General features: G+C 38.2%; 2 protein-coding genes across 2 annotated transcripts; both read left to right on the top strand.

The window, feature by feature from the left end:
• Nucleotides 1-1,141: 1,141 nt before the first annotated feature.
• On the top strand, nt 1,142-2,544 carry LOC120440109 (uncharacterized protein C20orf85 homolog). Its single transcript, XM_039611768.1, has 4 exons — nt 1,142-1,286; nt 1,555-1,636; nt 2,162-2,260; nt 2,340-2,544. Exons 1-4 carry the CDS (start codon nt 1,228-1,230, stop codon nt 2,472-2,474), a joined length of 375 nt encoding a protein of 124 aa, XP_039467702.1. The 5' UTR covers nt 1,142-1,227; the 3' UTR covers nt 2,475-2,544.
• Nucleotides 2,545-3,635: 1,091 nt separating this feature from the next.
• Nucleotides 3,636-12,802, top strand: chmp4ba (charged multivesicular body protein 4Ba). Its single transcript, XM_031735795.2, has 5 exons — nt 3,636-3,980; nt 8,907-9,084; nt 9,412-9,526; nt 9,998-10,118; nt 10,241-12,802. The coding sequence occupies exons 1-5, from the start codon at nt 3,797-3,799 to the stop codon at nt 10,303-10,305; spliced, it is 663 nt and encodes a 220-aa protein (XP_031591655.1). The 5' UTR covers nt 3,636-3,796; the 3' UTR covers nt 10,306-12,802.
• Nucleotides 12,803-13,228: the final 426 nt, after the last annotated feature.

The following is a 13,228-nucleotide window of genomic DNA, read 5'->3' as shown; positions in this document are numbered from 1 at the left end:
CCTCAATGAGGCACTTTTGTTTTCAGGCCAATGTCAAGCTAGTAGCTAGATTTACACCCCCGGCTAAAAGGTACAGTGGTGGGTCTAGCACTGAGGCAGATGTACATAGCCAGGTCATGGAAGGGAGCTCTCGGTCCCTCTGGTGCAAAGAGTTGGGCATCTGGAAAGGGGTTTACAGACTTTTGGATACTGAGTCCTAAAGCCTTCCCCATTACACCACTACAGCACATTTAGAGTGCATCTCAGTTTTTCTACATGATAAAGAAGTCTGTTAGCATGACTTTTTGTATTTAAACTATAAGAAATAAATGGGTAAAAATTACAGAAAAGGTTTCTGGTTGCCCAGAATGTCCTGTAATTACAAGAACTGAAGGGTTTTGGTTTTTTTTTAATAATTCATATATATATATATATATTTATATATTTATTTATATATATATACATATATATATGTGTGTGTGTGTGTGTGTGTGTGTGTGTATTTATATTTCTCTAGTACAGAGAGAAACACTTCAATTGCACTATTATTTAATTACCTTGTTGTGGTATAAATGGCCATGGGGGCGGTCTTTATCAGCAGGAAAAGTTGTAAAACTTACAAAAATACAGTTAAGTCCAAAATGTATGCCCTTCTTTACATTGTCCAAAACTGCCCAGTGGACCAGATTGGATTCTTTGCTGGGCAAATTCTGTCCACTGGGCCTTATGTTTGACACCTCTGCTCTAAACGTGACCTGCTCCCAACGAGTTATGTGTTCAGCATAAGTTACTTTAGTGATTAAGCCAGTTAAAACTTTCATGACACAAAAAACGGTTACTTTAACTCCAACATACAGTAACTCACTAGCTTATTAATCTGGCTTCTTGGTACACCCCTGGTGTCACTTTAGCTCTTTGCAAGAACAGCATTTTATTTGAGAATGTTAGCATGCTCATGTTAGCTACTTAGCAGCTTAACCTAGTATGATACTAAAAACGAAATTGTCTGAGCTTGCAGCAACCCTCCAATGGCTTCATCCATCCCACTGTCACCACGGTTACACACACACTCACACACAGCCGCACGCACACAGAGAAAACTGCAGAGGTATATGTGTCAGGGAAACCTGTCTCCATGACCACAGTAAACAGGCCTATCAGCATGGCTTACACACAGATGAAACATTATCTGGACAGAGCGAAAGAGGCCACACAGTCTGACACACGAACACTCGCTGGTCAGGAGAGATGGCAGAGCCACAGCGAACATCTGAACCCATCAACTATGTGCATCAGGATGAAATCTGGTAAATTGTCACAGTATGTTATTTATGTTTGATTTTAGTCAAATTTTATAAAAATATGTTCTTGCATATCTGCTGAGTTACTAGGAAGGTCTTCTTTGAGCAGCGGCATGTAAAGCAGTCATTACTCTGACTGGAGTGAGACCTTCAGCTCTTTCTGGATTTGCAGACAGTGCTGAAACTGGAAGAACGGCTTGTTTCTTTCCACTGGTGTATGATGCAGGGTACCACATATGATTAAAAAAAAAACATATTTGTATTTGTGTGTTAGGAAAGCGCATGTAAAGGCTGAGAAACACTCGGCTGAAGTTTGGCCTAACAAGTGGGGCTTCCTGTCTGAAGCCTACAAGGAGGTAAAGACAGCCACAGATAGCACCACTCATTTTACTGAATGAAGGGTAACCAGTGGAGCACGGACCTTTAACACCTGTCCACTGGTTAGGGTACAATCATAGATTCCCTTCTAGTCCACAACATGTGGAAAAAAACTGACAGAAATTCCAAGAAATACTCCTTCAAGTCAGACATCAGTTAAATGGACATCAAATAAAACTAAAGGGGCTTCTCTCCTTTGGTGTCAGATTGCATTCTCTCATTAGGCTTTTTTTTTTTTTCAAGCTTAATTTCACACACACACACACACACACACACACACACACACACACACACACACACACACAAACACATAGCTTGAAATATCACTGAAAAGGGGGTGACTTTTTAGTGCCTATGTCCATCTTTTATATACAGTTAATTAATTATTACAAACATTCCCACAAATTACAAATCAAATGTTTAAATAAACACAACATTCATATTGTTTCAGGTCTCCGGATTCCACATATGTGGATCTAACTTCTCTCTTATGTGCATTTTAGTATGAGGTGGAAAGTGTGAAGCTGAAGAAGGCAGTCAAAGTGGAGCTTCCCCAGCACCTGACTACACGACCTCTGACCCCTCCAGAAAGATACATACATGTATGACCTGGCTATCTATCTGTTTATCTATCTTTCTCATGTATCTGACAGGTTTTGTTTTGTTTTTTTTTTCCTTCAGGTTAGCCCCTCACCTCCTGTTCCTCAGACAACTCAGGGCATGATTGGTTGGCGTTCAGGTCACTCACATCTGCAGCTGGAAAAGTACGGCACAGTGCATCATGGGAGGCGTAGTTTTTTGAAGGATTTGGGCTGACCTTTTGTAGCTATTTGAGTAAAAGTCCTTGGCCACTGTTGTCTCACCTAATAAATGACTAATGGCTGGAGCATATTTGGCATATTTCATGGTCTCTTTGACACTATTCCACATTAATAAAACAAAAAAAACTTTCACAACTCTGACTTCAGACTCAGCGTAGGGCATAAATTTCGCCAGTCGAAGATCAACCACCACAGATGATGAGATGACAAGTGGTTTGCAAAACTGTCCATTAATTGTCCATTGAAAATTTCCTTGAAAAAAAACAATGTATTATTTATTCTTCTAATTTCAACAATGTCCATATAACACTTGCATCAAGCTCAGGTTTCTATAGTCCATTTTCTTTAGATGATGCCAACAGGATCTAACAAGACCATACATGATGATTCTTCTTCTTCTTTATATTTTTTATTGGCGGTTGGCAAACAGCAAAATGGTGCAATACTCTTATTGCCTGTTTATGCCCTGTCCTTATCTTCAACGCCATGCTGCTCTGTTGTATGTTAATTGCCCCTTGGGGATAAATAAAGTCTTTCTGATTCTGATTCTGATATCCACTCATTCGCAATGATACAAGATAAAAAAAAAAAAAAATTTAAAAACAATGTTTCCCTCTGTCCCATCTCATCACACCTGAGCGCCACTGAACCTTGATTAAATGGCTGTTGAGACAGTAACAAGTAGCGTTACTACTCCCTCTTGTGTTGGCAAGTTGCAATACCATCAAAAACATAAAATGGCTCTAACATAAAATCACTGATAAATCTCCACCTGTGTCACAATACTGCCCCGCAAAGGCAGAATACTGTAACTACACAATTAGCCAATATTACCAGAAGTAATGAGACTGAACGAGCTTTTTCTTGTGTTTTGATTTTCTTACTACTCCATCGGCTCTTTCTGAGTATTTTGGATTCCTCTCTCGGTCCAAAGACCTACATGTTAGGTTAACTGATGATTTTAAATTGCCCATAAATGTGATTCTGATTCTGAATGACTCCCTGTCTCTATGTGTTAACCACTCTTTTCCAATTACAGTGTTTTAAAACAGGTTATGTAGCGTCTGACTGGCAATAACCACAATGAGCATTTATTAGTTTGCTCAACTGTGAAATTCCCCATAGTTCCACGCATGAGTCACGCTGACGTAATGACATCACGAGGCCTGCTTTGAAAGCGGAAGAGACAAAAACAACAACAGCCTCGGCAACAGGGAGGGACGCGCATTTTATTTTTTTACCTGTGTGGTATCAGAAAGTCAGCGGACTTTGTCTACGGTTAACCCACAAGTTAAAGTTTACATTTAAGCTAGAAAAATGTCGCTATTTGGCAAGATATTCGGAAGCGGGGGTAAGGGTGGGAAAGCGCCGACACCCCAAGAGGCTATCCAGCGACTCAGGGAGACCGAGGAGATGTTGGCCAAAAAACAGGATTTCCTAGAGAAGAAAATTGAACAGGAGCTCCTGACGGCGAAGAAAAACGGCACGAAAAACAAACGAGGTGAGGAAAAGCTCGTAAACTGCGTCGGATTTAATGAAATTGTCAGAACGGCTAATTAGTTTCTTAGTTAGCCTGAGGCTAACTCAACAGAAGGAAGAGGGAAGTTGTTAGTTGACAGGCTGCCTACCTGAAAACAAGTCTGTCCACCCGGCTACAAGACTCCATATTTAAATGTCTAGTTTCTGGCCGGCACGTATAAAACAACTGAAGGGGAGAAAAAAACTTTAAGGAATGAAATAAACAAGAGACAAAAAGTTTGTAACGTTTAGGTTAGAAGACTCAGGCAGCCAAATATTAAACTGATGTTTAGGAGCATATATATCCAGGTATTGTTCTAAACATTTACAAAATTTAACATATTAATATTGTTTTCACTTGACAGACAGTGTCTATTTATTTTTATTAAACAACTGCTGAACAACACAAACTTTGGGTTGTTCTCTAAACGACATTTATGGGTTTTATCTGAAAGATAAATCCTGCCTCATCTTATAAAATGGAAGAAGGTAGCCTCACCTGGAGCTTTTTTTGGAACATTTTAACTATTGTTTTTAGCAGGTCATACCTTACAATTAATTTCTGTCCATTTTCTTTTTTTTAGCCGTGTGTCCTTTTTTAATCTACAGTATATCACCCTTCAGTCTTGGGCATGTAACCATATAAAGCACATTGTCAGTCATAGATGCATTCACATACCGCAGTATGCGCTGTGGTTACAGTTTAAATTATATCCACTCCTTTTTTTAAGACTAGTATCTTTATCTTCTCTGTAACATTGCTATTACAGTGAGTTTCATGGCTCGAAGACCCAAGCAGATGTTTACATGCTTGGAAATACAGAAAGTAGACTATTGGCTTAACACCAATTTCTATCACTGTGAGCTTGTCACCTAAAAGTAGTTTTTAAAGTCTTAGTGTGATCTAAATCGGAAAAATCTTTCCATCTCCAAAACCTGATTTTCAACATAGTTCATCCCATAAGTCCGCCTCCATCTATCTTTGGGGTGAATGATTGTACACAATACATAAATTCCTCACGACAATATACCAACCCTGCTGTAATATTGGCAGCTGCACGATTGCACTCTTAGATTTATGGTCACTGTTTTACATTTTTCTACTGTACTTCAAGGAGGACCACTGACTTTTTCTTCCACATTTTCTACTTTTCATTACTTCTTTATTTGGTTTACTGACAGCCTACCACTAAATGGATGTTTCTTCCTATTAACATTACTGAAGTATTAGTGATTTAATTCACCACGTCTCGTCTATAATACTCAGGATGTCGCTTTTCACACGGACACTTATGTTTTTTCATTGAAATAGCCGTAGACCAAAATGGACTCGACATTGTACTTGTTGCATGAAGACTGCTGATGGTCACTAAAAAGGAGCAGAGTGGCAGGAAAAGCAAAACGTCACCGAATTAGAGCGACCTCTGAGACTGAAACACGGAGTCTGAATGCATTTCTGCAACCCACATAATGTGATAATGATTTGTGTGATGTTGGCTAATGATGTTATCAGTCTAGGAATAGGTCCGGCTGCTGATATAATCTGATCAAATGGAAACTGTCAGCTGCTGTCTGGCTGCTAGTGGAAAAGGTTAGGCACAAAGTAGATTGCTAAAGGTCTGCATGTGTGTGGATGTGTGTGTGTGTGTTGGTGGTATATGGCAGCTGTGGCCACTAAGCAAGGTTTAGTGGATTATGATTGACAGGCTTGTCAAAGAAAAGAGGTGGACAGGTGGCGAAATGTTCCTGTAAAATGTAGCCTTGCTGTCTTGCACTGAAGCTGTCCTCTCCCACTTTTTTCCTCAAAAGTGAGGAAATATTACATTCACATTTTGCATAAACCTCTAAATCTAAATTACTACCCATCATTATCATCATCATCAAAGTGTATCTCGTGCAAAAGAGCCCATAAAACTGAATTGTCACATTAACAGTTATATGGTTTTAAAGTATGTTGACTGATTTACACTCCCAGTGCATTTATTGGGGAATATGCAAGAAATATCCCCCTTTAAGTAGAGCCATCATCTACTCTAATCTGTAAGTTGAGTAGTAAAGATGTAAAGGTAACAGATATTTTTTTCCCCTCTTTCTTTTTTTGTGAAACAACGATTAAAAGTATCTAGACACTAGGCCCACCTCTATTATATTTGGCTGTGGTATGTAAATGTGCTACCGTAGAAACAGTGGTCACGTAACCTTAGAAACAAACCACACCTTAATGCGTCATAGGTGCACTTCTGGAGTTAAATAACAATGTTTGCTCAAATTCATATGTCTTGACCAGTTGTTTTGTCATTTGTTTTTATTTTCCACAAAACAAAGTTGTGTTCTCAGAAGCCTCTTACATTTCTCCCATTGTTGTGTTGAAGAAAAATTCAAATGTTCTTAACCCTTTAACAGTTCATTCGTCAACCAACCCACTTCACCCTCACTCTCAAACCACAAAAAGAAACAAGCAGTTTAATAATGACAAACTGTACCTGCAGCTGACAGGAATGTCATTAGTTTAAGCAATTACATTACATTTAAAGTTATCAGATAAGATAAGATAAGATGACCTTTATTAGTCCCACAGGTGGGAAATTTGTTTTGTTACAGCAAAAGTGCAAAGTTATGTAGCAGAAATTAGAAAACACTGGAATGCAATAAAATAAAATAAAATACTATATACAATAGAATAAAATAGAATAATAAATACAATAGTATAAAATAAAATACAAATGCTATATACAACTGAGTAAGAAGATACTAAAGTACAACTTGTCAGAAAAAGAATTGCACATATAACAGTCTTATTGCACGTGTGAGGGTTTGATCAGCTGCAGAAGTCTTTGTTGTGGAGTCTGACAGCAGTGGGGAGGAAAGACCTGCGAAATCTCTCTGTCCCACACCGTGGGTGCCGCAGTCTCCCACTGAAGGGGGGTAAATTAGATTTTTTTGGAACCACAGATTACTGTTAGAATTGATTCTATGAGAAATATATGAAAATGTTGGTATTTTGCTAAATCTTGAGTATTGTACTAATTACTGTTTTATTTTGTATGCATAACTTTAATTTAAGATGTATATCCAAGGTATCAGAGGCCCTTTTTTTTTCCCTGGGCAATGTGACTAAGAATAGAATTATACAGGTGGACTACTGGTAGAAAGACTAATGGTTTTAACCTAAACATTCTCATATGTGGACATTTTGACCTATTAATGTGGTTATCTTCTGCTATTTAGAGGAACATTTAGCATGTCTTAGAAATTGTACAATGTCGATGTTATTGTTGTAATTATTATTTAGCTCAGAAATGAAAAAGTGCTAAGAGCAAAGGGCTTATTTTCATTTTTTACTGTTTTATACGGTTCCTTATAATGTAATATAGCAGCAATAGGATTATATTTACTTCATTTTATGATATTCTATGGCTAAATATGAAATGACTAATAACAATGAAAATAGACTAATTAGATATATTAGCTAAAGTTGGGAAGAAGAAGAATTACCATCATGCTTCCTGCCTTGCAATACATGGGCTGAAATCTTGAGTAGTTTTTTAAATTATTAATTTTTTTAGTGTGACAAAGAAAATCTCAAATCCTTTGCATTATAGGGATTATTCTACTTTGTATCAGGTGTAGCTTGTTCAAAAAGTCTGAATATGCTCAATAATTTTAAGATAGTTTGGTATTAATTATAATTTTGAGGGCGTTGAAAAGGCCCTTAGTAAGTATTTCAGTAATTAAATCACTCATTCATTCATTTTGAATTTTAAAAATAGTGCAGGACCTCTTACAGATCTCACAAAACTGTGATCACAAATTTTTGAGACCAACCTGAACTGTAAGATGTATTAAACCTGTTGTAATTGTACAACAGCAAAATTTCAGTTTTGTTTTGTAAGTAATAAGCACATTTGGACAACTGTGTTAAACATTTTGGACTGATATGAATGCGTTTACTGCTGAGCGTGCTTTTCATGTGGATGTTTTTTTTTCCAGTACAAGTGCAGTTGAAAAAAAGGTCCTGAAAATTTTTGACCTCTTTATGTCTCATGCTCTAAAATTAAACAGTAATCCACCCAGTGTACAGATATATCTTTTCTTAGTTCCTTGTGACTCAGCACATTTGAGTCAGTTGTAAGTTTCACTTGCTCCATTGTTAAGGTGATTTCCTATGTAAGCACCTAAGGGGAATTCCCAGTATAGGTGTGTGGATGTCGTTTTTGTTTGTTTGTTTGTTTTTTGGTAGTATTTAACCCCCACTCCCCTGAAGAACACAGGAACCATAATACACATTTATAGTCATATACATAAATGTATTTTTTTTTTAATCCTCTCAGCTAATCAAAGAACCGTCACCGGATTTCCAAATGTTGTGCTTTCTAACTTAGTTTGATCCAGGCCTATGTGAGCTTGATGAGTTGCTGGACTTGTTGAAATCCAGTGAGTTACAAACCTAAAAAATCTGACTGAAGCATGTTGTGACTTCATGCAGAGATTTGGCTGAGACAGGATTTTATCCGTTTGAGTCTTGTTTCGTGATGACCGCATGAAACCATTTACTGTACTTCAGCACAAAGCAAGCTTTGCTGCTGCATTGCTGATCGTAATGTCTGATGTCATGGGACGGTGATAAGGTTTTAATGATACCAATTAGCCAATACTGACTCTGCTTATAGGTCATATTCTTTATCGATCCCATTTGTGATTCATGATCAGTTGTGTATAGGAAGAAAAAACGGCCTGCACAGTAGTATTAGGCAAATAAGCAACATTTATTCATATGTTTTGTTCTTTTCGGTGTTTTTTGTTTGTTTGGGGTTTTTTTATATTAAAAAAGGAATAGAATACTGGTGAGCATTTGTGCTGCTTTCTAAACTAAGTTTATCTCCCCTTCTGTTTTTTTTCCCCTGTCCAGCGGCTCTACAGGCCTTGAAGAGGAAAAAGCGTTACGAGAAGCAGCTGGCTCAGATTGACGGAACCTTGTCCACAATTGAGTTCCAGAGGGAAGCTCTGGAGAACGCCAACACTAACACAGAAGTGCTCAAGAACATGGGCTTTGCAGCTAAAGCAATGAAGGCCGCACACGAAAACATGTATGAGAGAAGTTCTGGCAGTATCTCGAAAGAGTCTTTTGTTATTTCATCTTTTTTTTTTTTTTTTTTTTTTTTTTTTTTTTTTTTTTTACTTTTCCCCGTATGTTCTGTCATGAGACTTTATTTCCCCATTTTGCTTCCCCTTCTTTGTTCCCTTCAATAATTCCTCCTTTTCCCCTTTTCTTCAGATTTGTGCCCTCAGATTCATTTATAGTAAAACGTGTGTGTGTTGTAGTCTTCTACTTGGCAGTGTACATGGTTGTAGGATGTATAATTATATATATTTACTAACATTTACATGCCATCTTTGACTCTCCTGTTTCACAGGGACATTGACAAAGTAGACGATCTGATGGCAGAAATCACAGAACAACAGGAGGTTGCCCAAGAAATCTCAGATGTGATCTCTAGACCAGTTGGCTTTGGGGAAGACTATGATGAGGTGAGAGCAAAACAAAAAGCAAACAAATAAAGAAAAACATGAGACCTACAGAAACTAAAAGGCTTTAGGCTGATGTTTTAGATTTTGCTTTCAAACGAATGTCACAACAAATGTTATAGTAATTTATATTATAGATACAGTGTCCCATGAAAACATTAATAAAAAAAGTCAAAGCACACTTACTTACATTTTTACTGTGACAATGTGACTACACAGTGAGTGACTTGCCTCTTTCCTATAATGTCTCTGTAGCTGCTGCCTGATTTCAGCAGTGAGTTGGAGCCACTGCTGATAGTTACTGGTTGAAATGCTTTTCTTTCAGTCTGGTTTTTAGAAAATAAAACTGAGATCCTAAATGATTTGTAAAGCAAATATATACATATCTTACATCTGCTGTCTTACTAAATGGCTTCTGTCTAGTTATTTTTGATCTACATAAATCTGATTTATTTTGTTCTTTTCTCTGTTTAGGATGAACTCATGGCTGAGCTGGAGGAGCTGGAACAGGAAGAGCTGGACAAAAATCTTCTCGAGATCGGAGGCACAGAAAATCTACCCAGTGTACCGTCTACATCACTTCCATCCAAACCAGGTATAATGGCACATAATAAAACAAAACCTAGTATTAGTTCAGTTCAGTGCACCATCCATTTGACTAAAATATACTTTTTTTCAAATTAAAATTGAATGTTGTTTTTCTTTTTTCCTTTTTAGCCAAAAAGAAGGTGGAAGAAGACGAGGACGACATGGCAGACCTCGAGGCCTGGGCGGCTAACTGAGCTGGCTTGCCCTGCTAGCTAGCTAGTGGCCTTCTCCCTGCTACCAGACTGATCCCAGGCATCTGGAAGAGAGATGGGGACTCTGGGCTGCTGAGCTGGCTGCTGGCATGCTGCTCTGTCTTAAAGCCTACTTCCCAATACCTAACCATACCCCAACTTTGAAGTATGCACTTGTGCACATATTTTTATGACTTCAAAAGAAATGAACCCGGGCTTTTTTTTTTTTTTTTTTTTTTTTTTTTTTTTTTTCCAGTTTAATGTTACAGAATGAATCTCTTTGCTCCAGCTGTGCACTCCTCTTTTTCTAAAGGGCATAGAGGGAAAAATAATGTCATGCCCAGCAGCCTGTGGTTATGTGTCAAAGATCGTGTATGAGCATTTGGGTGCATACTTTTTGGGAGGGTGTGTGGAGTAACAGGAAAAGGCTTGTTTCTAAAAGGAATGTGAAAATTCAACACATTTTGGGGGTGAAAAAAAGACAATAAATCATTTTTCTGCTTCCTGCATCATCTCTCAGCTCTTCTACAAAGATGACAGCAAGCCATTGCTGCTGCTACCAACAGCAGCAGAAAAGTTAAAACGTGTAGGACTTTCTCATTAAACGTCACTGTGAAATTACAGACCTGCTACTGTCGTAAACTACATTAAATCCTTTAATGGAAGGATCCAAGATTTGATGTCTTCGTCCCTCTGTCTGCTGAAGTGTAATAAGAAAAACATCTGGGTCATCTAATCAGTTGCATCCTGCTAATAACGGCATGTGGTGAACACTCCACCACCACCACCCAAAAAAAAAGCAAGCAGACAGGCAGGATTTTTTATTTTTTTAAGAAGCTTTTTAGAGGTCATAAGCTACCAAGCATGATTTACTGCTGGTGCTACACAGTTTATGCTTCTTTTTTGCTGCTCCTCATATTTTACTCCACTACTTTCCATCTCTGTTTTTGTTTTTTTTTTTGTTTTTTTATCCTATACTCTCTTAGCTTGATGTCATTGCTTGTATCCAACAGAAGCAGTCTTTCATAACACTATTGCATCTTTGGTTCTGTTTGCTTTGTGGGTTTTTCACTTATGACACATTGTCCTTTCACATGCCCTATGTGCTGCAGGGACATGGCTGATGTTGAAAGCATTAGAGTTGTGCGCTTGGGCACAGTAAGAATCAAACCAGATGTTTACACCTGTTTAAGCTGGTTGGGACACACTAAAATAAACCATGCCTGAGCTTGATAATCAAGCAAACTGGGTACTGAGGGCCAAACATGCAGGGGGAAGGGTACAGATCACCCAGTGATAGCAGTAACAGTAAAACCAGTAAATCAGATCAGTCAGCCCTACAACCACAAGTTCAAACTTGCCAAACTGCAGTTGAATTCATTCAGTTCTCATAAGCACTCTTTACATTTCCTCAATCTTACAAATAAGTAGCTACGCCTTCTTCCCTGAGAGCAATGTTGTTGTGAACTCTCCACAAAGTGCAGGCTGTTAAGAAGCCACCAAGCTTTGTTGCTTTTAATCATGCAGCTGTAGCTGAAGAACAGTCTACAACTTTAATGCAATGGTAAAGAGTAATAATGACCGATATTCAGGACACCAACGCCTCTGCTGCTTCTGCTTAGTCCAGTCTTCATTCTGAAAAAGCACACATAAAGCTGCTCTAAATTTATGACCATTCATTCATAAATACGTAGTCAACTTTTTACTCCAGCAAAGCTGCCAGAGGGCACACTACAACACCTTGGATCCGTTTGTGCCTGACATCTGTCTGTGGTTTCACAGTGACAATATCTAAAGTCCTACGCTGGTTGAATTTAAAGATGATGTGTGAGTGTGTGATGTTTTCTGAGACTTTTGACACAGTGACCTCTTGTTTAGTCAAATTAAGATGGTAAGGTAGATTCTTTTTTTTCCCCCCATTTAAACTCTCCCATAGTACGAATTGACTTTTCAGCACTGTGTGACAAGCATGGGGTGCATTTGTTCCATGTTGGTCATCTTAATTACAAATGTGACATAAGAAAGTTCTGCTCACTTGTCCCTTGACTTATAGCTGCAGCTACATCTCCTTCTTCCTCTTGGGGAAACAGAATTCTCACTGTACAAATTGGGGTTGATCATGACTGGCTTTCTCCTGTAATTCAAACATAACTACATTTTAATTAAGAGGTAAAACATTTAGGAAAAAATGCTCAATTGTTATGCATTTAAGAATGGGTCAACCCCAATCCTTACATGTAAATAAAATAAAATAAAATGGGGGAAATAAAACTTGCATATGCCAATGCTTGTTTTTGTTTATTTTTATATAATATATATATATATAATTTTTTTCTGTTTACCTCAAATATCAGAAATACAATGTGACCTGTAGCCATCTTAGCTCAGCTTGGCTGTAAAATACGGTTGGACATTGAAAGTTTTCCATGTCACAGACATGACTGTTGTTAATGTGGGAGGTTACATACATTTTATCTTAATAAAGTTGGGATTCAATGTGTCTGCACGGCTGTATTGGAATTAGTTTACCTTTTATATATTTCTCAGGCAGCAAACATCTGGAGTTTATGTCACCATTTTATTTTTCCCCTACATCTTTCAACCTGTCCAGTTTTGTAATGTTTAAAACTTGTGGAGACCCTGCCTTCCCTCAAAATTTGTTCATTTTACCTGACTGCAGTAACAATGAGTACATTAACAGTAAATGGTAAATGACCTGTATTTATATAGCGCTTTTACTAGTCCCTAAGGACCCCAAAGCGCTTTACACATCCAGTCATCCACCCATTCATACACAGCCACCCTGGGGCGCACTGACAGAGGCGAGGCTGCCGGACACTGGCGCCACCGGGCCCTCTGACCACCACCAGTAGGCAACGGGTGAAGTGTCTTGCCCAAGGACACAACGACCGAGACTGTCCAAGCC

Source organism: Oreochromis aureus, linkage group 5 (assembly GCF_013358895.1).
Source record: "Oreochromis aureus strain Israel breed Guangdong linkage group 5, ZZ_aureus, whole genome shotgun sequence".
Taxonomy (NCBI): domain Eukaryota; kingdom Metazoa; phylum Chordata; class Actinopteri; order Cichliformes; family Cichlidae; genus Oreochromis; species Oreochromis aureus.
Note: the sequence above shows the minus strand (reverse complement) of the source record. Positions and strands in the feature narration are given on the sequence as shown.